General features: G+C 32.5%; 3 protein-coding genes and 1 pseudogene across 5 annotated transcripts; 1 reads left to right on the top strand and 3 right to left on the bottom strand.

The window, feature by feature from the left end:
- Window positions 1–463: 463 nt before the first annotated feature.
- Window positions 464–3050, top strand: LOC145192821 (uncharacterized; annotated as a pseudogene). Its single transcript, XR_016444892.1, has 2 exons — window positions 464–1056; window positions 1578–3050. The product of XR_016444892.1 is annotated as an uncharacterized LOC145192821 (transcript).
- A 4299-nt stretch (window positions 3051–7349) lies between these two features.
- LOC149882239 (uncharacterized) lies at window positions 7350–8194 on the bottom strand. 2 transcript variants are annotated; one of them, XM_090066476.1, is made up of 3 exons: window positions 8052–8194; window positions 7830–7922; window positions 7350–7682 (listed from the first exon to the last, which is right to left on the bottom strand). In XM_090066476.1, the coding sequence occupies exons 1-3, from the start codon at window positions 8077–8079 to the stop codon at window positions 7438–7440; spliced, it is 366 nt and encodes a 121-aa protein (XP_089922602.1). In that variant the 5' UTR covers window positions 8080–8194; the 3' UTR covers window positions 7350–7437. The 2 variants fall into 2 exon arrangements, with proteins under 2 accessions (XP_089922602.1, XP_089922600.1); XM_090066474.1 differs by lacking the exon at window positions 8052–8194 and having other exon boundaries at window positions 7830–8040.
- Window positions 8195–8545: 351 nt separating this feature from the next.
- On the bottom strand, window positions 8546–10332 carry LOC149882240 (uncharacterized). The gene is made up of 5 exons (XM_090066471.1): window positions 10077–10332; window positions 9797–9834; window positions 9446–9485; window positions 9157–9367; window positions 8546–8865 (listed from the first exon to the last, which is right to left on the bottom strand). The coding sequence occupies exons 1-5, from the start codon at window positions 10270–10272 to the stop codon at window positions 8667–8669; spliced, it is 684 nt and encodes a 227-aa protein (XP_089922597.1). The 5' UTR covers window positions 10273–10332; the 3' UTR covers window positions 8546–8666.
- Window positions 10333–13772: 3440 nt separating this feature from the next.
- LOC149882241 (uncharacterized) lies at window positions 13773–20531 on the bottom strand. Its single transcript, XM_090065918.1, has 4 exons — window positions 20196–20531; window positions 18408–19355; window positions 17126–17537; window positions 13773–13870 (listed from the first exon to the last, which is right to left on the bottom strand). The coding sequence occupies exons 1-4, from the start codon at window positions 20529–20531 to the stop codon at window positions 13773–13775; spliced, it is 1794 nt and encodes a 597-aa protein (XP_089922044.1).
- Between the last annotated feature and the right edge of the window lie 5392 nt (window positions 20532–25923).

Below are 25923 nucleotides of genomic sequence, written 5' to 3' on the forward strand. Positions count from 1 at the left end.
TATGCCGAACAAATTAAAAAACGGAACAGAAGTAATGGAAGTTTTGTGTTTTGGATTTATTCATATAACTGAAACTTAAAATGAACTTCGGCAGAACTTAGAGATGAGCTACATAAACACTTTCATAACAAAAAATGATTTTTATAGTAAAATGAACAATATTTTATGCAGCTACTAGAAAAATTGATACTTTGAAAAATATATGTGGGACTGTGGCCTACCCTAATATATATATATATATATATATATATATATATATATATATATATATATATATATATATATATATATATATATATATATATATATATATATATATATATGAAGAGTGCAGGGGAAGAAACGGCATAGTCACATTTTTGGTTTTTCTTAGTTATTGCCCCTGCCCTATGCATAGACTTGTATAGTTTGTATTTAACTAGATTTCAAGCGAAAAAAGTGTAAATGTCCATATGATAATTAAAAAAGAAAAAACCCTATACAATGGAAAAAGCGGCATGGTCCAATGTTTACTCGGGAAAAAACGGCAGTGTCACTAATGTCATGCGATATTTTTAGTCACATGATCACACCGTCCAATGAGGGGTCGATCTTGTGTAAACAACATTTTAAAGATGGCGGATTGGGAAGAGCACTGTGAATTAACAAATAGGCCCAAGAAAAGGAAAATTACAGGGACAATAAACGAAATACTAAAAAAACAAAAACTTTCGTCTCATACAACAGGACCTGACTGCAAATGTACACGATATAAATGTTTTGAAGTTGTAACAGTAGATGAAAGAGCTCGTTTATTGGACTCTTTCAACGAATTATCGAGCAAAGAATACCAAGACTCTTTTCTGGCTGGTCTTATTACAGTCTGTAATGTAACAAGAAGGAGATCACGGAAAAAAAAAATTATCTTAAAAGATTTAAATGATAACAGCTACAAGTACAAAGTATTTAAGAGTATTGATGATGAGTTTACCCAGGTGTGCTTCAAAGCTTTTCTTTCCATCTTCGGCATCAAGAAAGGCAGGGTCGAGACAATAAAACGGAGTTTATCAACTGCAGGTAGGCCTAGCATAGAGACCATACTATATAGAATAAGGTCTAGTGTTTTTACATATAATTTAATTAACAAAAGCTATCCTTACATTATGTTTCATATTGTGCAAACATTATTAGGCCTCTACTTTCGATTAGACTAGTCTAGTGCTCTACTATAGGCTAAAGGCCTATTAGACTAAAAGACTATAGGCCTATCTAATGCTTAAAATTTTGATTAATTTTAAAATTATAAAAATAATTAGAAAGGCTTTGGCTTTGATTTTAGTCTAAATAAAAGGGACTACTCTCTATTATAATCATATTAACAATAATATTATTGTTAACATAATATTTCCCTAAGCCTAAGCTTTTAGTGTAGATTTAAATAAAAGGGACTAATCGATATGAAATGGTAAATAAATTGAAACAGTTTCTCAATTATTTATCAAGCATGTTATTTTAAGATTTTAATCTTTAATTTAGTTTTTGATGAACAGAAATAATTTAAGATATCTTATTATTGTTTTTCATCTTTTCATCTTTAGGTGAGCCACCAAAGGACAGAAGAGGTCAACATACAAATAGACCTCATAAGCTGACAGATGAAATGGTTCAGAAGATAAGAGATCACATTTCATCTTATAGGGGTAGGCAGTCTCACTACTCACAAGATAAAACAAGACGCCTATATTTATCTGAGGATTTAAACATTAACAAAATGTTTAACATGTTTCAAATTATCTATCCAGATAGCAAGATTTCTTACGAGACATACAGGACAATATTTAACAATGATTTTAACATTGCTTTTGGATATCCTCGTACAGACACTTGTTCAAAGTGTGATGAGCTTAAAATGAGAATAGATCTCATTGCTAAAGATAATTTAATGAACCCTGATTTGCAAGCAAAGCTTAAAGAGTTGGAAGCTGAAAGGGACTTGCATCAAAGAAAAGCAGAAACATTTTATCGAAGAAAAAGAGAATCTAGGATAAAAGCAATTAATGATTCAACATTTGAAGCAATAGCATTCGACTATCAAAGAAATTTAAATGTCCCTAATAACTCAACCAATGATTTTTATTACAGAAGAAAACTTTCATTTCTTTCTTTTAACATCCATGTACTATTGAAACTGTAGCCAAAAAGGGGGCAGAGGAGGTGACATCTATGTTATATGATTATTTTATTCATCACCTAAGTCAAGATGTCAGGGAATTAGAGCTCTTTTGTGATTCTTGTGCAGGCCAAAATAAAAATTATACAGTCTTTAGGTTTCTGGATTATCTAGTTCAGCATAAAAAAAGATTTGACTCAATAAAGATTTTCTTTCCTGAAAGAGGGCATTCTTACACGGAGTGTGATAAAGATATGGGTCTCATTAACACCAAATCACAGGTCAATATACCTTCTGATTGGATTGATATTTTTAAAGCTTCTCGCATGAATCCAGCTCCTTTCAATGTTTTGGAGCTCAGGCAGGACATGGTGAAAAATATGACACAATTTTTAAAACCTTTCTATAAGGCTGGATGTCCTGTTCCAACTAGATGTCTTAGAGAAGTGTTTTTTTCCAAAAATGATCCAGGAACAATGAATCACAGAGACTCTTGGAATGGTGCCTTTTTAAAAAGCACCATTACTTCAAATATGAGAGGCAAAAACAAAAATGCTCCATGTGAACCTTTAAACTTATACTCTGAGAAACTGTGCATATCAATGGCTAAATTTAAAGATCTGCAGGTTCTTAAAAAGTTCACTAATAGACCTGACTACTTTGACTCCTTACCACATGATAACAATAAAAATGAAGTTAATGGACAAGAGGAGTTTGACTATTTTGACTAAATAAAAATTGTTAATAAACAGTTCTGTTGAAATAAAATAACATTATTTTATCTTCCTTATAAATGATTGTTATTTTGTATAGTCCTTGTTTATAGAATGTTAATTTGTGTGTATGAATGAATGTGAGTTTCTTAGTTCAAATTGAGTAATATAATATTTTTTTAAAATGACCTTTTAATTTTTATGACCTAAAAGTAAAAGTCTATTTGGTAAGAAGGGTTCAGTCTTATGTGGCCACCTTATATAATAAAATACAATGACCATTTATCTTTACTTTTCTTCATCTGATGTCAGGCAGACATTAACTTATTTTGAGTGTACATTATTTTAAAAAGAAAAAAATCATGATTTTTAGAAATGAGTAAACACAGGATTTCTTGGATTTTTATCCATGAGCAATTATTGGATTCAGCTACCAAAAAAAAGATATTAATATTCCAAAGAATTACAAAGATGATTTTAGTATTGTGCACTGCATTTAAACAGTCAGAACCGTTATTGTATAGACATTTTGAAGATTAAATTTGAAATAAAAATGCTTTAAGGAACTCTTAGATATTCTAAAATAAAAAGATATATGTTAAATTAATGTTCATTATAAGTTTTTAGATAGTTGGTGCCTAAAATTTAAATAAAAAACAAAGATGAAACTTGCATAGTAAATTACAGTGGAAAAAACGGCGATGTCCAAATGGACCCAACTCCAGGTATGAAGCGACAAAATTTTTAATATTTAAGCCAGAACCATTTTAACTTCATAATTGCTTAAAGAAATGGACATTTTTGAGAATTGGTGAAAAAAAGGTAAATGTTTGATTAAAAGTAATGTTGTGAATGGTTTTAAACTTTAAAAATCAAATATCTCAAAACTACAAAAATGTGATTATGCCGTTTTTTCCCCTGGACTCTTCATATATATATAATCCATAAGTCCATCTCGGCGTATACCCTTTTTCAAAATTAGACTTCTTTTTAGTGATTCGCACTTTTTTACGTATGGAAAATTTTGGTTCTTATTTTTCAGCTTGCACCTTTCCATACAGATTCATCCACACCTTGCTCTTTTCTTCGCAAGCTTCAACTGGTGTCATTTTAATGGAAGAGTACTTTGTATTGTTGTAATTTTTCACCATTTCATCTAAAACCTCAATGTATTTATTGGTGTTGTTAGCTGAAAAATGTTTAAACATTTCCTCTTTCATCGTTCTGTTCCACCTCTCAACGACACTTTTTTCCTCGTTTTCAGTGGAATACAATTGCACACCAAGCGCTTTCACATGCTTGTTATAAAGTTCTTTTCCTTTGTCCACCCACAATTTAGAACACTTTCTTTCTTCAAAGATTTTACTCAACGCTTCAGCTACATCAAGACCCGTTTTGTTTTTTAATGGAACAATCCATCCATACTTTGAAAACACGTCAATTACTATAGGCAAATATTTTACGCCGTTGTTGAATTTTGAAAACGATTGCATGTCTACCAAATCTGCAGCCCATATTACATCGACGTCATTCACAATCACCCTTCTTCTTTTGAAATGACGAATAACTGGTTTGTGAAGCTCCTCTGCAAGCTGATCTGCCCATTTCAGACGACTCTCTGGAATTTTTTTACCAACACCCAATCCGAATTTAGCTTTTGCTTTAATCACAGGAGTAATCAAATTTTTCTCACTTATCTCTTTTGACGTTGGGTTAGGAATAGAATTCATCTCTTCAAGCATCATTTGATCTGCCAAATTCCTATTTTGCCTGTCACTAAAATATTTATAAGCCAAATCGTGATGGTACGCTGCATTGTCCACTCTATCCACCGGCTTGCTCCAATCTTGATACATATTCGTGGAAGTCAATCTCTTATCCAAATTCGTACCAGGACCTGCAAAGTTCATCCCGGTAATATGCATTTCTCTTGGAAACTTGGCCCACGGAAGTTTGACTTTGCTTGACAGTTTATTTTCGATTCCACCAAATCACCTCCTTTCGTTGTCGATGGAACAAACTTGCATTTGGTCGTTCCGCAAGAGTCGCAAGTCCCTTTTAACATATTTCGATTATTTTTTGTCATTTCGTTTCCCATGTGAATGGTTTTTGTTTCTCTTTTACACTTGACGCAATACATTTTAAATATATAAAGAAATTTTTTTTATATATAAAAATTGAAGTTATTGACTTATTGTGGAACATCGGTAAAACCAAAAGAAACAACAGCAAACTTTTTCCAAGAAGCAATAGAGGAATCATTGTCGGAAAATCAGGATGCGGAAAAACAACGTTGCTTCTCAATTTGTTGCTTAGACCGGGATGGCTCGATTACAACTGATTGCAAGTGTTTGGAAAATCCCTTTTTCAACCTGAATACAAAATACTCAAAAGGTCCTTCGAAAAAAAACTTCCTAAAGAAATCATCCTCGAACTTTTCAACATTCAAAATAAAATTGAAGAATTAAACTCCAGTCCTGAATGCGTTATTGAAGAAATTTCTAAAAATTGGGAAGGAAAAACAGATATAGAATGTCAGTTCTTTGAAACTGAAGAAGACGTTCCATAACCTGAATCCTTAGACTCTACCAAAAACAATTTAATGATCTTTGACGACTTGCAACTGACCAAACAAAAAAAATGCGAAAAATATTACATCCGAGGAAGACACTCTATCATTGACTGCTTTTATCTTGCTCAAAACTATTTTATGCTCCCTAGACGAACTATCAGAGAAAATGCTAACTTTATTTGTCTCTTTCCTCAAGACTCTAAAAACGTCAATCACATTTACAGAGACCATGCTGCTGTAGACATGAATAAGGAAGAGTTTAAAATGTTCTGCAAGTACTGCTGGTCTCAACCTGATGGGTTTGCTGTCATTGATTTGTCCTCCAAAAAGAATCAGGGAAAATACAGAAGCGGATTTAGCGATTTTTATTTTCCAAACTCGTGAAAATATTTTTTTTTAAATGGCTTAAAGAAATTTCTTGCGTAAATAAAAAGATGTCTGGATTTTATCTCATCGTTAAATCGAAAAAAGAAACTTCAACGGAGGATAGCAGCGTTATCAGAACCTACTTTGACGTACCTATCGATCTTGGCATTAACAAAAAATACGAAATGGCCTTAGTCGGGCTTGAGACTTATCGCAGTTACCCCAACATCACCTCAAAAAATAACGTTTTCAGATATAGCCCTAATTTAGGATCAACCAGTTACACCATTTACATCAAAGAAGGAGCTTACGAAATCAATGAAATTAACGATTACTTGCAAAAAGAAATGAAAAAACAAGTTGGAACTTTATAAAGAGCAGACGGAGTCATTCTAATACTAATTCAAGGTCCACTCTTACTTTTGGAAAACCTGGAACGAAAACTCAATATTAGGTCGACTTTAACGTTAATAACAGCATAGCCTCACTTCTTGGATTTGATAAAAAAGAATACACTTACGTTGAGAAAAAAGAAGATCGTGATGACCCTGATAAAGTCACTAGCGTTATTGACTACTACGAATCTGAAAGCATTGTAAGAATTGAAGAATTGGGAGTCATCAGAGTGACCAACGACATTAGATGGAAAAACGACAAACGATATTTACTCTTTTTATCCCGACGCTCCTCCTGGATACAAAATCAGTGGAAAACCTTTTAATCCCATCTACTTGCCCATTGACGTAAACAAAATATCAAGAATGGAAACGCAACTTATTGATCAACATGGAGATTTAATCGACTTTAGAGAAGAAAACATCATTATTCGATTTCATGTCAGAGAACGAATATCTTCGGTATTGCAAGATCTATATACAAGTAGCGTTGCCGATCGATAAATTTTACATGTGTTATTTTTTTTCTTTTCTTTTAAAAAATGAGCAGTTATCAAAATTAACATCTCACAGGGTCAAGCTGATAAAATTAAAAAAGCCGTTCAAGATAAAACTGACGCTAGCATTAAACTCACTCATCAAGACTTAAATGGAGATCATGTTCTCGCTGTCACAACTTCCCAACTCAACAAAATTAAAAAAGCATACAGCAATGGAAATGGAGTCACACTTAAACTCAGCAAAAGACAAATTGCATACAACTCTAAAGTGGAAGGAGCATTTATCGGTGCATTACTCCCTTTATTAGGAATGATTGGAAGCACCATCGCCACAAGGGTCGTTCCAGCTCTTGCTACTGGTCTGCTTGCAGGTGTTGGCTCTTCTGCCGGTTCAGCTATGGTTGACAAAATCGCAGGACTAGGAATTGTATACATGAGCAAAAATGGAAATGGAGTAAAACTCGCTGCTGCCAGTTCTGGTTTATACTTAAGACCTTGGACTAAAAACAAACCCATTTACGGAGATGGGCTCTTTATTAAAAAAGGAAAAGGATATGAACCTATTGGCTCTGGTTTGCTGCTTGGACCTAATTCACTCTTCTCAAGCATTCCATTCTTAGGAGCAATTTTATAAACTTCTTTTAAATCGTTTTTAATGTTTTTAAAGAAAATACACTTTTACTAGTCCAATTTTATCAGTAGACAAAAACATAAGAGGATTATCCTTCTCCACAAAAACATCCTACACGCTCGAAAATAAAACAATCTTTGAAATTCGATACAACTGCTCTAAACGATACACGCTGTGAACTTTCATTTCATCTGACAAATCCTCTACTCCAAATTTAAAACTATCTGAGAAAATATCTTGAGTGTCCATTGAAAAAATAAACAACCCTTTTTCCCTTGTAACGCTTAATTCAGAAGTAGGCTTAATCATCCTACACATGTCGCTAAATCTCGAAACTGAGTATCTTCTTTTAGACTCTGCATCATACAAAAAGTAATAAAAAAAAAACACATTTTGAACACTCTCTGTTAACACCTTAATGCTGTATTAAAAATTTTCAGAAGATTTTACATCAATTGTCAAACTTCCTGGACTAAAAATTGATAAAGTCACCATGCTCTCACCTTTCATCGTTTTAAAAGCCTTGCCAATGTAACTCTCAATGCAGATATACAATGGCTCCTCAAAATTAAACACGTACTCTTCAAACTGATCAGCTAAAAGATAAACTTCAAACATTAGATTAATAGTCGTTTTTGCTTTTAAATGAATCCCTTTTTTGCTGATATTCAAACTCACCATCTTCATATTATAAAACAAAAGATCGAATAAAGCTTTCAACTCACTTGCATGCTTTGTACTCGCTAGAAACATTTTTTTTATCTTAAAAATTATTTTATTTAAATCAATTTTTCTAATTATTGAAAAATTTAGTCGTTGCCTTAAAATAAGACGGAAATGTACATCAATGCGTCAGAACTCTCATTTCTCTAAAATGTGACACGAGTATTAAAATTAGCACGAATCAAAAACTTAGCACGCTTAAGTATAGAAAAAACACTAATGCACCAGAACTCTCAATTTCCTCCTACTTACGGATATTTTACCGATATTTTACCGATATTTTACCCATATTTTACCGATATTTTACCCATATTTTACCCATATTTTACCGATATTTTACGGAAATAAAAAAAGATGTTAAAAAGACACAAAAATGGAGTCCAAATAAAAGAGTTCATGAAATAACCATAGTTCTATATCTGGGCATGCTCACTATAGTCATGTCTAAAATGTAAACTACTTCTGCATGGTATATCACAAAAAAGACGTACCAAAATAAAATGACACCATTAGAGAAAATAATAAAAATCAAAATTACAAAAGTATTTGTAACAGTAAAAATACTTATTATTGATTTTTCTGAAAAAATAACTTTCATTAAAAACATTTTCATTAGTTTAAATATAGTCCGCAAAAATTGAATCAGTGCGAATCTCACACGAGCATGAGTGACCGAAGCTAAAAGAAACGAGGTTGCCGTTGTACAGTACGTTTTTCGTTACCATATTTGTTACGCATCCGCCTTCACCGGTAAAGCAGGATTCAGAATAGTCGGTGTTCTGGCAGGTTACATGAGTATGATCTCGAGGTGAGTAGCTAAAAAGATTTTTTTTAATGATTGTTTTATAAAATTTTATAATGCAACATAATATATAAATTTTCAAAAATATACTAAAAGATGTCTTAGATTTCTGATACAATTACATGTAATAGAATCTGTGTTTAATCAGAGGGCAACAAATTTTTTCGGTTTCGTTGGGCAAATGGCGCTTTTTATTGAGATTGGGTTACTTTGCAGTCTGCGTATGTAATGTCGCTAATAATGTAAGCATTTAATACGTTTGAACAACAATCTGTTTAAAAGGATCTTATCTTGTAGGTGATTACCTGCTCGGGAGCTGGACTTGATGTACGCATTCTCGGCAAAGGCTATAGTACAATCCATTTGCTCGAACGGTTTTTTTTGGAGTACAGCAAGATGAACTCCCATCGCAGTATGTTATAACGGTTCCGGATGGTAAACCTGATGGACTATTCCAAGTAGAAGTGCGTTTATATCTGTTTTCAAGTTGGTCTCTGTATCTGCTGTCAAGTTTACCTAATATAGAATATTTCTAAGTTTAAACTGTTAAAAAAAAATAAAAAAAACTTTTAAAAGTTGTAAAAAAATTGTTACCTCTCAGGATATCTTTATATAGCGGCCTATAGAGTGCTGCCTAAATATGGATGTATAAATGTAAATTTAAAAGTGCTAGAATTAACTTTAAAAACATGCCTAAAAGTTAGTTCTAGCCAAACTTAAGATCCTTGTCAACTTCGTTATTAGAGCAAATTACTTTGAGTTAAACCTTTATATGATTCTTAAACAGCATGAAATTATAAACAATTATTGAAATTGAGCGTGGAGTTGGGGAGGGAATGTCGAGTTGCGCCTAACTTGATGTAAAAACTCTTTAGAATATATATTTCATTGCATTGATTACGCCTTTTTAAAATTGCTTATTTCAAAAATAAAATTGTTCTATACCTTTTTAGCTTCCATTCGAAAGTATTCATCTCTTGATGCTGTTTGATCAATGTGCAAATGATTTTAAAAAAGGAGAACATTACATGGCATCTTAACTGACATTTTAACTCATTAACTGTAGTAAATATAATATACAAGCAAAAATTAAGGAGCCTCGTGAAGGCGTTTTGCTAAAGATTGTCTTTTTAAGTTTTCTATTTTTTTCGAGTTTTTTTTGTTATTGTCATATGCAAAAACAAAAATGAAGATGAAATTGAAAATAAAAACAAAATGAACTGACTTGGACAGATCAGCGGATTTTCAATTAACAGTTCCAGAAGCTTTTCACTTGTTTTTACTATTTCTTTGTTATGCTCTCTGTAGCAGCTGGTTGTTGGTGGGTAAACTTTGGTGACTACAAATTCGTCAGAAACTTTTATAAGTTTTTCACTGTAAACTCCAATAACCAAAAGAAAAAGACGCAGCATGTGCAACATTTTTTATATTTAGAACTAACAGAATACTAAAATATTTAACATTAATTTAAATAGAATAATTGTAATTATAATAATTTTTTTAATAACAAATAAACGCTGCGTTAACAATATTTTTTAGATGCTAAACTGAAGAAAGTAGAGAGTAATTTTTAAATATTTTTAAAATACACGGATGAAAAAATATATCAACCTACTAACGCCTATATCACAGAATAATTAAGTTAAATCAATCCCCCTGGAACTTTTGAAATTTTGAAAAGCTTCTGAGTTTAAACATGGCTCGGATTATTATTTTGCTGCTCAATGAGATATATAATAAGCTCACTTATTAATTGCAATCATGAGAATAGAAAGTATGAAAACAAAAAGAAACATAATTTTTATTACAACTTCTATGTGCCAAGTAAAATGTGGGGGGGGGGGGGCCGAGGGTGGGTTTTTAGTTTATGAAAGATGAAAATAACTTTTTTTCATTAAAAAATTATCACAGTTTTTCTATTCATTTGTTTGTTTTTTTGCATGTAAAACTTAAAAGAGAATGCTTACAGATTCCAGTTGAAAGTAGATAAATGTGCAAAGTTAAATAAATTATATTCCAATAAATTTGAAAACCGGCAATTAGCTGCTAAATCTTCAGATATACAATTCATAACTTCATTTGACGTTAGAATGTTAACAAATGCGTATATATGTCATTACATTAATATATATAACTTGTCTCGGCAAAATTGTAACAAGATAAGTTTCATCATGTAAATAGAAGCATCTTTTGAGGCATGAGCTCTCTAACCCTTTTATAAATGGGATAATAAAATATGAATAGATAACAAACTGTGGAAACTCTGCGAGACTCAATGGCTGATTTTTGCATTTTTAAATCTGAACTATTATTGGTAAACAAAAACACTTTTAATACCATAAAGTGAAAAGATTATTTGCTTAAACTCATTTGTATTTCAGAATGCACTTAAAACGTAAGGAATTAAACATCAAATGGCAAAAAAATACTTTACAGAATAAACTTCCAGGCCCCATATGGCACCTATGGATTTAATGTTTACAAAAAGAGATAACTAAAATGAATAAAAGAATAACCATCTCCAGGACTACAAATAACATTAGTTACAACACATTAAATGCTAAAGATTTTTTTTTTATTGTCTCTTATACATGGTTTAGGAAATTTTTTTTAGCCGTGTTTTTTTCAATAAAAATGACAATGACGTATTCACGTTCTAAACCCTTCTAGAATCCCTTTCACCTCTTTTGAATTTTTGCAGAAGTTGAAAAAGAACTCGCAATATTAATTTTTTTTTTTTGTATATTATTTTGTACGTTTGTTTTAATCAAAAATTTGATGCTTATCTTTTATAATTGACTCATCCTTATCTACTTATTTACGAAATATGTATATACAATGGTTTCAAAAAAGCAGGCCAATTAAAACTGTTAATTATTTTTTTCAAATTATTGTGTAAGGATAATGTTATTCTTTAATAAGATATTGATTGTTGTTGTTTTTTTTTTTGTTTTTTTTTGAATGACAGTAATTTTATTTCATGAAGATGTTTGTTTTTTTTTTATTTTTATTTTTTTGCTTTTTTTTTTGCATGACAGTTGATGAATATTAAAAAAAAGCAAAGTTTTCTCTGCAACTAATATGCTCCTAGCAAGATCATTCTACTTTATTTATTTAAATTTATCAAGTGCTTTTAAAAAAGCGTCCTTGAGAATGTTGTAAAAAAAATTATAGGCACTTTTTTTAAAATTGTTTCTGTTCTGTTTTTTTCTCAAACCGACCGCTATTTATAACTATTTCAATAACCTATGCTTAGTTTTATCATCAATTCTAAAAGTTTCATAAAAGTGAAAATGATGACCAGTTTAGTCAAAATGTTTTTTGGAGATTTCGAGGTCTGAAAGCTAAAATGTGTAGAAATGAGTCGAAATGTAATAAGTGAAGAAACAAAGTGGCAGATTGTATACGTGGATTTCAGAGAACAGCGTCAGAAATACTAGGTGACATCCCAGCAAGCTTAAAACGTTGAAACAACGTTGAAATAAAGTTGATCGACGTTGATCAACGTTATTTCAACGTGGTTTCAAAGTTGTGTGCTTGCTGGGATTCATCATCTTCCAAGATTAAAAAAAGGTCAATAAAAAAATTACAGAGGCCTTACATTTCAAGTCTTAAATTTCTTCTAGTAGGAGGGAAGACAAATTTAAGATACAGTTCAATGAGAAACATTTTATTTAGAAAAAAGATTGGTGCTTATGCCATTAGAAAATCGATGATGACGGACAATTTTAGGGTTACAACCCTAAATTGGTTTAAGGAAAGATTGCTTGATCTTTGAAAAAACTGGAATTTTTGTTTAAATATTTAAGTATGAAAAGTATAGCAATTGCTCTACCATTTTAAAGTTATTAATATTGCTCAGTATATTTTCTTGTTAACGTTTAATCATTTTTAAATGTAAAATTTTTAAATTACCTCTAGAACAGCATGGAGTAATGGAAAAAAAAAAAGTCTTTTTTCTCATACGCACGTAAAATAAATTGATTTCGATTGTCAATGAAACAACTCAAATACACAATACCTACCACATATTGATCTTTTGTTAAATCAAGTGTCCTTTCTATGATATAATACCACATGCTGTCTTTTATTCAGTTGTTTGTTGTAGCATACACCACCATACTGTTTTTAACTCAATTAATAAAATTGCAACGACTTATGATAATGCAAAAAAAGAAAATAGTGTTATTTACGAAATATGAACTAATGTTTCCTAAACCGTAAAAAATAAAAATGGTGTTGAAAAATTTGGCATGTTTTAAAGATAAAAAACTTTTCAACTTGTGCAATTAATTAACTATACATCCTTGTTTTTGACATTCCTAGAAACTGTTGTTAAAAAATAAAACGATGAATCATAGAACCGAGCAGAACCTTATTTTTATTTGAAAATATTTTTGCGTGAAGAGTCAATCGAAGCACAAAAATGATATCTTGAAGGATTATTTATTTCTGAAAGATTAAATTTGAACTCTTTTTTTTTAATTAAGCAAAATTTTTAAGAGCTATCTTAAAAAAAAAGATGATTTTGGTTTTTTGATTTATGATTAAGGAAAACTTGGTAACTTTATTGCTGTCCCATGTTCTAGACAACTTTTCTGACCCTTTGATTGGAACTGTGCTAGTGAATTGTATGATTAATTTCATTGATAGTTTGAATAAAAATTTTTTTTAGGAAATTGTTTTTTTTTTCTTTTTTTCTTTCATTGATGTCTTTTTCGTCAATTATGCAAATTATGCAAATTAGGCTCACATCAGTTATTTAACTATTAATCATAAAAAGAAATTTATATTTTATGGCAACTCCTTTCTTTATATATTTTTCGAAGGCAAACTAATAAACAGGAAAAAAAATCAAATTTCATTCCCTCAACAAGTGTAGATTTATAGATTTCAAACTTTTGATTTACGCTTTGTCAAATCAAGCGGGTTTCTGTTCCATCCATGCCGCAAAACTCGTTAGAAAACAGCATGAATAGCTTGCAAAACTTGTTTTTATCTTTTCAGAAGCACCCCATCCTATTGTAAATGTTGTTAACATATATTCAACTTTACAAGATTAGCTATAATCGTTTTAGGCTCTAAAACTCCTTTTACAATAAGACTGAGCTTTTCAATTATCCTTTTAAAAGAAATAAGTTAAATAATAATAGCTATATAGATCTTACAACTAATTAATTTTAATAGCGGCATACTCAGTTGTACGATCAAACTAAGCTGATTAATTTATTTTTGTCATGTCTGTGGACCATTATGCTGTGTTATTATCGGATTACAGTTAGTATACAAAAGTTCTTATTTCAAGTTTCTTTTGTTTGATTGCAATTGCTAATCAATGATTCCAATGCAATTTGACAACCTCATTTTCAATAAACGTTTTCCATTCAACAAAGGAAATTACTTTTTTTTTTTTAAACTATTTTTTTAGATAAGGTTACCCAGGAAAAAGAAATCAGTTTTGCATATGTAACTTTAAATTTTATGTAATGCATATGTATTACAACATAAAACATTAAAGAACTCGGGAAATGCATTATGGTTCTAATATATCTACATCTTGCTTAGAAGAAATAAAAGTTGCAGTTTTTCATTCATTCTGCAAGCAATTGTGTGTTAATTGCTTTTTTTTACATATACACAAAAACTGAGTGAACTTTTGGAAACACCATACTCTTTACCATGCTCCTTAACTTTCGTTGCTTTTGCTGTATAAACGTATTGTTGCTCAGGATATTTGAATTTGTTGGCAGCTATTTTTTTTTAAGTAGCTCTATGGCATTTTTCAATCATTTATTTCTATATATTATAATATGCTATAATACATATATATATATATAATATTTATTATATCATAAAATATAAATTTATTTCTAAAAAAGTTGTAAAAAACATTGACAATAAAAGTCTTTGTTCCGAAACTCAAACCATTGGACTGTATATTAAATATGCATTTAAGGAATGCTATGAAAAAAAAGCATCATAAAAAGACCAGAAACTGAGGCAAGTTTGTTATATACTCATTGTTTCTGATCTAAACTTTTAGAGTGTGTTTATTGTTTATTTACAACACTTTAGCAAAGCTTTGTTTACTTAACATCAAGACTTTCTTTAGTCCATATTTATAAAGGTATAGAGGGCTGAATATAGTCCGTAAGTATAAGGATAAAGAGTGTTAAATTTAGAAAACCTGCAAAGAAAACGTCTAATAAATAAAAACCTTTGATAGGGATTCCATGGAGCGAGATGAACCCCATGATAAGTTTTTCTGACTTTCCGGTTTTGAACTTCTTCTTTGAGCTCTTCCAGGGCCTCAAATGCTTTTTAAAACATCTAGAGAAATCCTTCTTCTCAGCATAAAAGAGTGAGTTTTTTTAGTTTGTACTAAAAAAAAATATGAGTAATTTAAAAATTACGCGTTTAGCTTTCGTCAATAGTTATGTTAAATGTTTTAAAATATTGTAAAAATTGATATTGCAAGTGTTTCAATCACGAAAACATTTTTGAGCTTTTTAAATAAATCTGCTTTAGTATTTCATTAAAATGATCTTCAATAAAAAGTTTTCCTGTACTTCTTTCCTGGTAATTTATTCCCAGGTAATTTATGTTATCGCTAGTTTTAACTGATAGAGCTAATCGATTTCTAATTATACTTGTATGATCCTTTTTTGAGATAACTTCACCCTCTATGTTATATATATATATATATATATATATATATATATATATATATATATATATATATATATATATATATATATATATATATATATAGTAATATAACGAGAAACATTAGAAATAAACCAATTACCTAATAAACGTTGATTTTTACACAAAGTAATATTCATTAAACAGACTTTTAAAAGAGATAAAATAAAGGCCAAATAGTTAATGTAGTGTATTCACATATACACAAATAATAAATTATAAAATGCACATAATGCAAAAATAAAGTTTTAGATGTAATACAGTTAAGTGTAACTTTTTAGGTAGAAATTATGGAGTGACTTTATAAACAGATACTTGAACGTTAGGATTAAAATCTGATTTTTATGGTATATGGAAGGGTATATGTAATGAAATTTACTCCGCATTCAGTTTTTTGTTTTAGTGGAATAGTTAAGCTGTTATTAGTGACTCACCTTTTACATTACGTCCGCATATATAGGGAAAAGGCGGTTCCAGGACATTGACCCCTTTCCATACTTAAGGATGCATAAAAAATGGTGAACACTTCATATCATGTTCTTGGACAAAACCAATACTTAAGAGTCGTCTTTAAAAATCAAGAAGAAGTATAAAAATAATCATTTCTATACCAGTTCTTCAAAATGCCTGTTCTTCTTTATTGCCTTGTTTTGTAATGTCCGATAGCCAAGGTGTGAATTCCGTCTTCTAAGATGAATCTTTTGTCGTTGTTAGCGCTGAGTGCGACTTTGTTGATCTCTTCGGTGTAGACATCGTGATGACGTGATCGGAAGACGTTCATGGTGGTGAGTTTTTCTTGTTTATCCTTCAAGCAGTCGTAGTAGTCTTGATGAGTGAGGTGATATTTAACAATACACTTCTTAACACCTTTGCATTTTTTATGTTCTTGATCATCTATTTCTTCAGGGATGTAGTAAGAGTAGAGTTTGGGTCGAAGACCGACAAACTGCGTGATTTGCTTTCCACCGGTTTCATCTTTGAACTTGCCAATGATCTTTTTATTCAAGCCCACTTTGAATCCAGCGTTTTGAATGGCAGGATGGTCTTTAGGAAAGTCGCTCGTGTCAAATTTTTCAAGTACGTCATCAGCAATGTCTTGATAAAAATCATCTGTTTTGATTTCGTAAATGAGCGAGTCAGTGTCGGTCATGAGTAGTTTTGCACGATCGTCGTATTTAGGCTTGATGTAGTCGTAATGATGCTCAAACATGAGTGTTTTGCTGATGTCAAGGATGCTCATTCCCAAGTAAACGGGTTTGTCGTAAGTGACTTGTGTTTTCTTCATATGAATTGCGATGAGTTTTTCATCAAAAATGGTGTACCGATTATATCGAGGGCTTTTGGATAATTTTAAGGCTTCTTTTTTAGTGATGACCAGTTTAATATCGACATGCTTTAGAATATTTTCCATGGTTTTTCCAAACACGGAGTTGTTCATGAGTTTAAAGAATTCTTTTTCAAAGTCGTTTTTAGCGACTTTTCTTTTATTGGTGTTGAGGTCAATGTATTTTTTCATGAAGGGTTCTTCTTCAAAGGTGATTCCTCGATGAATTTTGGTGATGACTAAACCCAATCGTTCATAGAGTTTTAGGTTTTCGTGATGAACGACGTATTTTTCTTTGTTGTTTAAATTGGGAACGAGCTTGGCTACTTTTCCAATAATCATTTTTTCAGGAGCCAAAGGATAGTCATTGTGTTCATCGTGATGGTGTGAAGGGTAGTCTAAATCAACTTCGAGAATACAAGGCATGGATTTCCAATTGGAGAGTTCATCCTCAGCCATCCATCTGAATCCTCTAACGGGAAGAGGTTTGCTCATGGCCCACCCATAAAGGTTATTAGCGTCTAAGTACTGAATGAATTTCGATGGTTGTGAAGGATCATAGTTTTTCATGTATTTGTTATTGGCAGTTCCATATCGGTTTGAGATCATGCATATTCCATCGCGTATTCCTTTTTGGATCATGTTGAGCATGTCATTCTCGGTTAAAAAATCCAATTTAATTTTAGTTTCCTTTAACATGGCGTCCCAAGCCAAACCAGGAGAGGTGTAATACCAAAGAGGGTCTAGACCGTAATTTTCTATGCAAATGTCTCTGAAATTTTCAAAGACATCAGCTAAAATGAGCACGTCTGAGATGTTGTACAGCTCGTGATAATCTTTAAACGTTTTGCATCCAAACACGTTCCAAACGTTTTGCGCATGCGCGTAGTCTTCATCGCTGATGTGTTTATCGTCTAGTTTAGAGTAAAAGGCTTCTTTGGGTGGCAATTGTGTTTCAGAGAATTTTTTAATGGAGTCCACCCATTCGTAAGGGTAAATGCCTTTTCTTAATAGCAAATCTCGTTTTGCTCCGCTGTGGAATGAATTTAAGTTTTTGCACATGATGTCTCCTTTTTTAGATCTTCTATGAGCGCAATCTTCACAATTGTCTTTACATTTGCATTTTGTACCTTTCTTAACCATACAGTCCTTTTTGCATGTTTTCGGATCTAATTTTGAGCACTCCTCACACAAATCTTTAACAAGGTTGTCAGTTAAATCTTTTAAAGGGCTTGACATGAACCTGTAGCTGTCAACGAACCGTAAATCTCTATACACTATTTCTGGTTTACCTTTCTTATCAATAGAATCTCTCACTTTGATTTTTTTCGAGAAGCTGATGTATTTTTCTTCGTTATTAGGTATACAAGTGATCTTTCCACCTAATCTCTTGATGAACAAATGGCTGTCATAGCCAGACAAGTTATGAAAGACAACGGGAATAAATTTTGGAATTTTATAATCCAAGTTGCATTTGTTATGAGCAGCACCACGGTACTTTCCAGTCAAATGGCAGTGATCCCATACTTTATCACCGTTAAGATTTTTTCTGCAAATGTGACATTGGGTAGCAGCCTCAAAATTCTTTTTATCCTCATCAGTCTTGAGTTTCTTTTCCTTCCATTGTTTTTGTCGTGAATAACTATCGTCACAAATCTTTATAAAGTTAGCTTCAAGCATGGTAACAAATTTTTGAGCCACGTCGTCATCATCACTTTCTGCTGTATAGGTTTCAAGCTTTCCCTTGTAAATGGTTTCGTCGTAGCATTTAATATAATAGACGATGGAGCTTGGAACATGCTTTTGACATTTTTTGGTATATGACTCTTTAGAATTCGGTGTGCAAGTGTTAACAGGTTTGATGAAACTTTCAAAGTCAGCATAGACGCAGTACGGAACTCTCATACTATTGTTGTAGTTTTTAAACTCAAGGATCGACCCTTCTTTTGGAAGATCGATTCTCATAGGCGTGTTATGATAGCAGTATTCTCGATGAATTTGGAGCTTTTCTTCTTGGTCATAGCCTTGCATGCACCTTCTGCAAAAATATTGTTTGTGTTGATTCTTTGGTGATGAAGAACGAGCAAACCGACTGAAATTTTTAATGAGGCAATAATGGCTGTTTTCTTCGTTTGAAATATATAACAAATCAACACAGTGCTTTCGATCATGAAATTTGGATATTTGCATAGGTTGAGGTTTATTCATTTCGTAGTGAAAGACGTTCACGCTGATGTCAGGATTATTTTTCTCAAACTTTTCGACTTGAGTCACCTTTAAAGGAAACTCCATTTCTTCCCAATGGAGCTCTTCTGATTTTAGAATCAAGTCATCATCAATTCGTTCGTTATGCGTATTTTTCATGTTAAGCGCTCTGGTGACGCACCACTTGAAACATTGATCGTCATCGTTTTTCATGTTGATGATGGCATTTTTGCCTTTTAGCTTTTTAGACAGCTCCATGTAGGAAGAACCCTTGAAAGGTTCATAATCGATAAATCTGATATCCATTCTTAAAATCTTCGACAAGACGCAATTGGATCCCATCTTGTTGTAATTAGCGCTTCGCTCCAAGATTTTTTCTTCCATTTGACTCACAACCGTTCTTACCTCTGTACCCTCCAATATAATTTTCAAGTTGGATGAAAAGTGAGCCATCTGAGTAGTCTCTTCACCTGTTAAGATGCTTACGCGAGTCATTTCACAGATTAAAACAATTCTTACTTTTGTATTCCTTTCTCCTTCCATGGTTTGATTAGCAGACTCTCTTACCAAATTAAAAAAAGGAACAATGTCTTGGTATCGAGAAGAAGGCTCGTAAGAAAATAGTCTAGCAGCACGCTCTGCAGAATGTTCAGTCATTTTAAACTTTACTGTAAATGGTTTTGACGCGGGATGTTTATACACTGTTTTTAATACAAGTGATTTGATAGACTTTATCTTTTCATCGATTTGTTCCACTGATTCGCTTACTTGATTCTTGACTACTTCAGGAACGTAGGGTTCTATCCAATCTTTAATATCATTAAACTTAGTTGCAACATATGACGCCACACTTTTTGCAACTGCCGTCAGACTTGAAAAAAATGAAGGTCTAGGTGGAATGACTGGTTTTGGTGTCATGACAGGTGATGAATCTGAAACAGGCTCATCAAGGATGTGTTTTTGCAAATGAATTGGTTTCGGAGCAATAGGAGGTTTTACAACAGGTCTTGGTGGAATGATCGCTGGTTTTGGAGCGATGACTGGTTTTATCACTGCGGAAGGAACAAACCTTACTTTTGTCGGCTTTATTGAAACTTTTGTCGGCTTTACAGAAACTTTTACAGCTGGTTGAACAAACCTAACCACGCTTTCATTAACAAGCAACGGTCTTGCCTCAGTCGTTCGTCTACGAGCTACAGGTTGAGGAGCAGGGTCATACCCAATGACAGGTCTTATGACCTCAATGAGCTCGGCTTTTTTCATTTTATAGATACCTTTGATATCACCACGACCTTTAGCCATCTCTCTTAATTCTTTCACAGTCATTTTTGAATAGTTTCGATCTTTTCGATCATTAACAGTTTTACTTTCCATTTTTATTACGGAAAGATTTTTGTTTAAGCCGCTTTCAATAATTCGCTCTTTGGCAACAGTTTTATCACCCATTTTATTAAGGGAAATAAATTTTTTTTCGATGCTTTTAAGTTTTCGCTCTTTGGCAATTAATTTTTTTGAAGAATGGAGACTCATTTTATCTCTGCCGTGATTTTCTTTAAGTCAATTCAATTTTTTTAAATCTTGGCACACTTTCAGCATATTTTCTTCTTCGAAAAGTTTTTACCGTTTTTTAATTCTTTTCGCGGGAGAATTAAAAACTTATGAAACAAGATAGTTGGCAAAAATTTCGCTTATTGAGTCGTATACATGTGCTTGACCCATTTCATCAAATCTAATCGTATACTTTCTTCCCCACTCGTCATGTGCAGTAAATTCGCATCCAGCCGCATGAATTTCTTTTTCTTCATCAAACAGATGCGCACGACCCATGGTATCAAATTCAATCACATACTTCCTCTCCATCTTTTTATTTATGCCAAGAATTTTATTAAGTCAATTTTTTAACATGTTAAAAGTTAAAAAATCAATTTTGCTGCTTTTTACGTTTTTCAAGCTTTTCAGAATTTAAAAATTCAATCTTGATTCCATTATCCACCTTTCCATCTCGACGCTCTAAATATCTCCATCCACGTCCAGTTCCTTCCATCGCTTTGTAAAGAGACTTGTATTCAGTCACCTCACCCGTTTCAATGTTGGTTATTCTCACAGTGATGGGCTTTTTCTTAACAAAACGAAGCCATTCCCATTTTGGATCGGTTGGTTTCTTTTCCTTTATTTCACGTATTTTCTTTTCTTTTGCTCTTTCTAAAATCTCATCTTTACTGATTAAATTATTTTCAACCGCAAGCATCATCAACGTTATTAAATCGTTTGCTGTTTTACTAACACCGTTTTCATTCAGCAAATTTTTCAAATACGATGTTGTATATCTCATTTTATTATACCAAGATTTTTTTTTAAGTCAATTCAATTTTTCCTGAAAAGACATCTTAATAAACAGCAGTCATGTTGGTTCCGTCTGAAACAAATTTAAGCAATTTATCAGAGATCACCACTGCAAAAATAACGGTATTTGCAATAGTTGAAGTTCGAAATTTAAGGTTTACCACTAATTCAGCTGTTTCCGACGTCATTCTTTCTTTTTGCTTGCTGATATCCACAAAGAACAACGAATATAATTTTATATATTCAAGCAAGCTTAACCCAGATTGACAAACAAGTTCATTTGTGCCGTAATATTTATCATCAAAAGAGAACGCATCTGAATAAGCCATAACCACTCTCTTTTCTCCAAAATTCAAGTCGTAATTGTAATTTGGATACTTAATTCCGTTAACAGTCACGTAAAAATTGCTAACATCACAATGGTCGAATAGTGATGGATTAACAGTTTGGCTGGAATTTCTGTTTGTCTGAAGTCCGAACAAGATAAATCTTGGAATGCTTTTGTCAGTGACTCTTCCAAGCGACCAGGTAAATTCTGTTTGACCGGCTGGAATAAGCTGTCTTTCACATTTGTTTGATTTATAAGCCACTTGAATGGGAATTTTTTGAGCCATTAAATTCATGAATTCAGTCTTTTTCGAAATATCTAATTCAACGCGAGACATATAAAGTCTGAATTTTTTAAGGTTGATCATTCCTGCACTAACGCTCTCCGCTCTATAAATCGCATCATCACATTCTTTCTTTGTAAAGGTGATGGTATGCCTAAACCCATAAACAACTTTGTCATAGGTTTCGCAAAATCCAAAAATGTGCTTCAACGGAATTTTAAACGAAAAAGCTCCAACGGATGTAGTGTCTGCAAACAAGTGGTCTCGTCTAACATTGAATCCTGAATTTCCAACAAGATTTGACGTATCCATATACCACATCTGTTTTAATCCATCAGCAAACTGAAATCCATAAGGATATTTCATCAATCCAAGTATGGTGGTGGCTGGACCTGGATACATCACTCGTTCCACTTGCTCTCCCGACAAGTCATAAGTCACATCATTAAACAAATACAACAAAGCGTTGTTCACCAGTGCAATGTTGTCTTTAGCATCGTAAAAGGTTCCATCGCTCTTTTTCAACACTCCTTCAATAAGAATGTAAGCCTCTGATGGTACTGTTTGAATCGATTGACAGTCAATCTCAAAAGTAATCGTGCCTGAAGAATTTAAATCGAGATTGGTTGGAAGATACTCAAAAAAATCAACTTTTTCAATACCAATATCATACTCTGGGTTCTCAGTAACTCTTAATCGCTCAGTACTTATCATTTTTTATATAATAAAAAGTTATTTAATTCATTTCAATGTCTCTCATTGCAAGACATTGCAAGTTTATAACAAGTCATCGCAACAGAATGCTATCTTCATACTATTTTCATGCCCTGCCCTATTTTCACCAGGTCTTGAATTCGAATCGCGTTCTTTTTAGACATTTTCTTACTTTGAATAGATGAACCAGTCTTTAATTTCTCAATGGTCTTTTTACCTTTGCCAATAGCCACATCTCTAGCAGTGGAAATGGCTGAAAGGGCTAACTCTGTCCCAGCAGATTTTGCAGCTGTAATCGCTTCTTGTCCAATTTTGCTTGTTGCAGCATTTTTAAGCAAATTCACTGTTGCTTTTGTAACACTTGACGCAGCTGCTCTTTTTATGAAATTTTTAATCATGTCTACAATACCACATCCACCAACAACGTTCTTTTTCACATATCTTCTTTTGTTCACAATGAGCATTTTTTTTAAATAAAACAATCTTTTTAAATAATTTTATCAATAGTCCTCATTAACGATTTATATTCCTCTTTATTAATCTCCCCTTGTCTCAACAGCTCATCGCAAATAGCAACAGCCATATTTCTTGACTCTTTATTCCCAGCATGCCATGCAGCAATACTCAATTCAAGCTTTTCCACCAACGCATTAGGATCACCTGGAAGAATAATAACACCACGACCTTTTATACCCTTTTCAATACGCATCATTTTTTCCCAAATAGGAGCAATAAGTTGTTGATACTTTGGTCTTCTTGATGATTTCGGTTTATGCGGTTGCGAATCAGATCTTATAGCATCACTGTCCATTAAAATTTTTTCATAATTTTGCAAATCTTCATCGGTATAGCTCTTTGGTATTGTTAATTCAGTCATCAGTTCCCAAAGACCTTTTGTTCCATTATACTTTTCTTCACCGACAATGATATCATTTCCATCTATTTCAACCTCCATTTTTCCAATGTACATTTTATCTCCAACTTTGTTCACTTCGAAAGGTCTTTTCTTTTTTTGATCGACTGACAGGCTTTTAATCATCTTTTCATTGCTTTCAATCAGAGGCTTGTAAAGCTTTCTCAAATCAGTCTGAAGATTAGCATCTGAAATGTTGCCGTTTCTTCTGTCATTAATTTCTTTCACAATTTCATCCCTTTTATTCATGTCTTGTATTTTAAAGAAAAACATCTTTTTAAAATACGTGGAAAAAAACATAAATTGGTTTTACGACTACGTTGATCCTTTCTTAAAAAGGTTATTGAACGTTTGAATCGCATCTTCTCTTCCTTTTTGAATCAAGTTTTCTTTAGTAACTTCATCTATTCCCTTTTTTGTTTTAGTTCTTATTTCCTCTGTTAAGGATTTAAACTTTTGAAGCTCGTTTAAAATCAATTCATACTCTGAATCGCTTATTTTTCCGTCTATCAACGCTTTGGAAATGTGTTCGCTGATCGTGTTTAATTTAGACTCGGCCAACACTTTGATCTTTTCATGTTTTTCCGCTTTCAATGTCAGTTTTTTGTTAACCTGTCCTCCTGCAATCGATAAAAACCCCATTCCAATAGCTACACCTTCACACGCAATTGCTGCAGGACTAGCAATAATGGTTGACAAAAGCCCAATTCCAGTCACACCTAAAGCAATGCATAAGGCTTGCATCGTATTATCCACATTAGAAATGATTCTGAAAGCGCGATGGTACTTTTTGCTTAGATGAACTCGCTTTGCTTTTTCACTCTCTATCTCTTTCTGAATCTCGCTTATTTTCTGAAGCATATACACATGCCCTCCTTCATCTGCAGGAGCTGATGGAAGAACTGGATAAAGTTTATCATTCAATATTTCCATTTTTTATTAATAAAAAATTATTTTAAATCAATGTAATTAATCTTACAAAGTTTTTCTCCTTTTTTAACAATCACATCCTGTTTGCTGTTACTATTCACGTCCATAATAACATCATCTACAGACTCTGAAATAATAACTTCGTTTTTTCTATAATTCAATTGATCAGTAATTTTATTCATTAATGTTATCACTGCAATACCTTTCTCCAAATTCAGCCCAATGGATAAAGCTATCATTGTATGTGAGAGAGCAGCAAATTTAATGTCTTTCTGGGCAAAAATCTCATATTGTTCGTTAACGTTGAAATAAGGTGGATGATCTAACGTTTTCGTAGACACAATAATGTTGTTCGGTCTTCTTTCCTCCAACTCTCTAACCCTCTCTTCCAAAATTTTTAATTGCAAATCCAAACTGTGGACTTCTGCTGAGACAACATTTCTAAAAAACTTGTGAGGAGCATGCATTTTACATATTAAAAATAAATTTTTAGATCATTTTTGCAAACTTAACAATTCATTATTATCTACCCATGAATTAAACGAGTCTGGATATCCCAACCATTTGACTAACGACTTGCTCTTGGTTTTGCGAATGATTTTTTCAATTCTGAATATGTCTTGATGCGTCTTTTGCATCTCCTGCTCGTAAAAGGTGCCTTGAATTTCTTCACCGTTAGCGTCAGAGATTTTATACGTGGGCGGATTCGTATACTGAACTTTTGACACTGTAAAAACCTCCTCAGTCCATCTCGGCGTATAGCCCTTTTCAAAATGAGACTTCTTTTTTACGATCCGCACTTTGTCACCCATTAAGAATTTTGGATCTTTTCTTTCTTTCTGTTTACCATTCAGACTCCACCAGACCTTATATTTATTCTTTTCATCGCTGGCTTCAACTGGTGTCATTTTGATAGAAGAGTGCTTTGTGTTGTTGTAATTTTTCACCATCTCATCCAATACGTCAATGTATTTATTGGTGTTGTTAGCTGAAAAATATTTAAACATTTTCTCTTTCATTGTTCTATTCCATCGCTCGACAACAGAACTTTTTTCCTCGTTTTCAGTAGAATACAATTGAACACCCAACGCTCTCACATGTCTGTTGTAAAACTCTTTTCCTTTGTCTACCCACAATTTAATGCATTTTCTTTCTGTGAAAATCTTTTTCAACGCTTCAGCCACTTCAAGACCTGTTTTGCTTTTTAACGGAACAATCCATCCATACTTTGAAAACACGTCGATCACCATGAGCAAATATTTTACACCGTTGTTGAATTTTGAAAACGATTGCATGTCAACCAAATCAGCAGCCCTTATATCATCAA

This window comes from Hydra viridissima, unplaced genomic scaffold, assembly GCF_058129835.1.
Source record: "Hydra viridissima isolate aposymbiotic clone 2 unplaced genomic scaffold, HvirCarnegie_v1 scaffold_11, whole genome shotgun sequence".
Lineage (NCBI taxonomy): Eukaryota > Metazoa > Cnidaria > Hydrozoa > Anthoathecata > Hydridae > Hydra > Hydra viridissima.

Coding starts and splice junctions, on each gene's coding strand:
- LOC149882239 (XM_090066474.1), bottom strand. CDS start 8,013: ATGAAGATGGTGAGTTTGAATATCAGCAAAAAAGGGATTCATTTAAAA. Junction 7,683..7,829: donor GGCTTTTAAAACGATGAAAG/GTGAGAGCATGG, acceptor TGTATGATGCAG/AGTCTAAAAGAAGATACTCA.
- LOC149882240 (XM_090066471.1), bottom strand. CDS start 10,272: ATGTTGCACATGCTGCGTCTTTTTCTTTTGGTTATTGGAGTTTACAGT. Junction 9,835..10,076: donor AAATCCGCTGATCTGTCCAA/GTCAGTTCATTT, acceptor TTGATCAAACAG/CATCAAGAGATGAATACTTT. Junction 9,368..9,445: donor ATATAAAGATATCCTGAGAG/GTAACAATTTTT, acceptor ATTCTATATTAG/GTAAACTTGACAGCAGATAC.
- LOC149882241 (XM_090065918.1), bottom strand. CDS start 20,531: ATGGGTGATAAAACTGTTGCCAAAGAGCGAATTATTGAAAGCGGCTTA. Junction 19,356..20,195: donor AACCAGCTGTAAAAGTTTCT/GTAAAGCCGACA, acceptor GAACCTTTCAAG/GGTTCTTCCTACATGGAGCT. Junction 13,871..17,125: donor AAAACTCTATGAACGATTGG/GTTTAGTCATCA, acceptor CATTTACAATAG/GATGGGGTGCTTCTGAAAAG.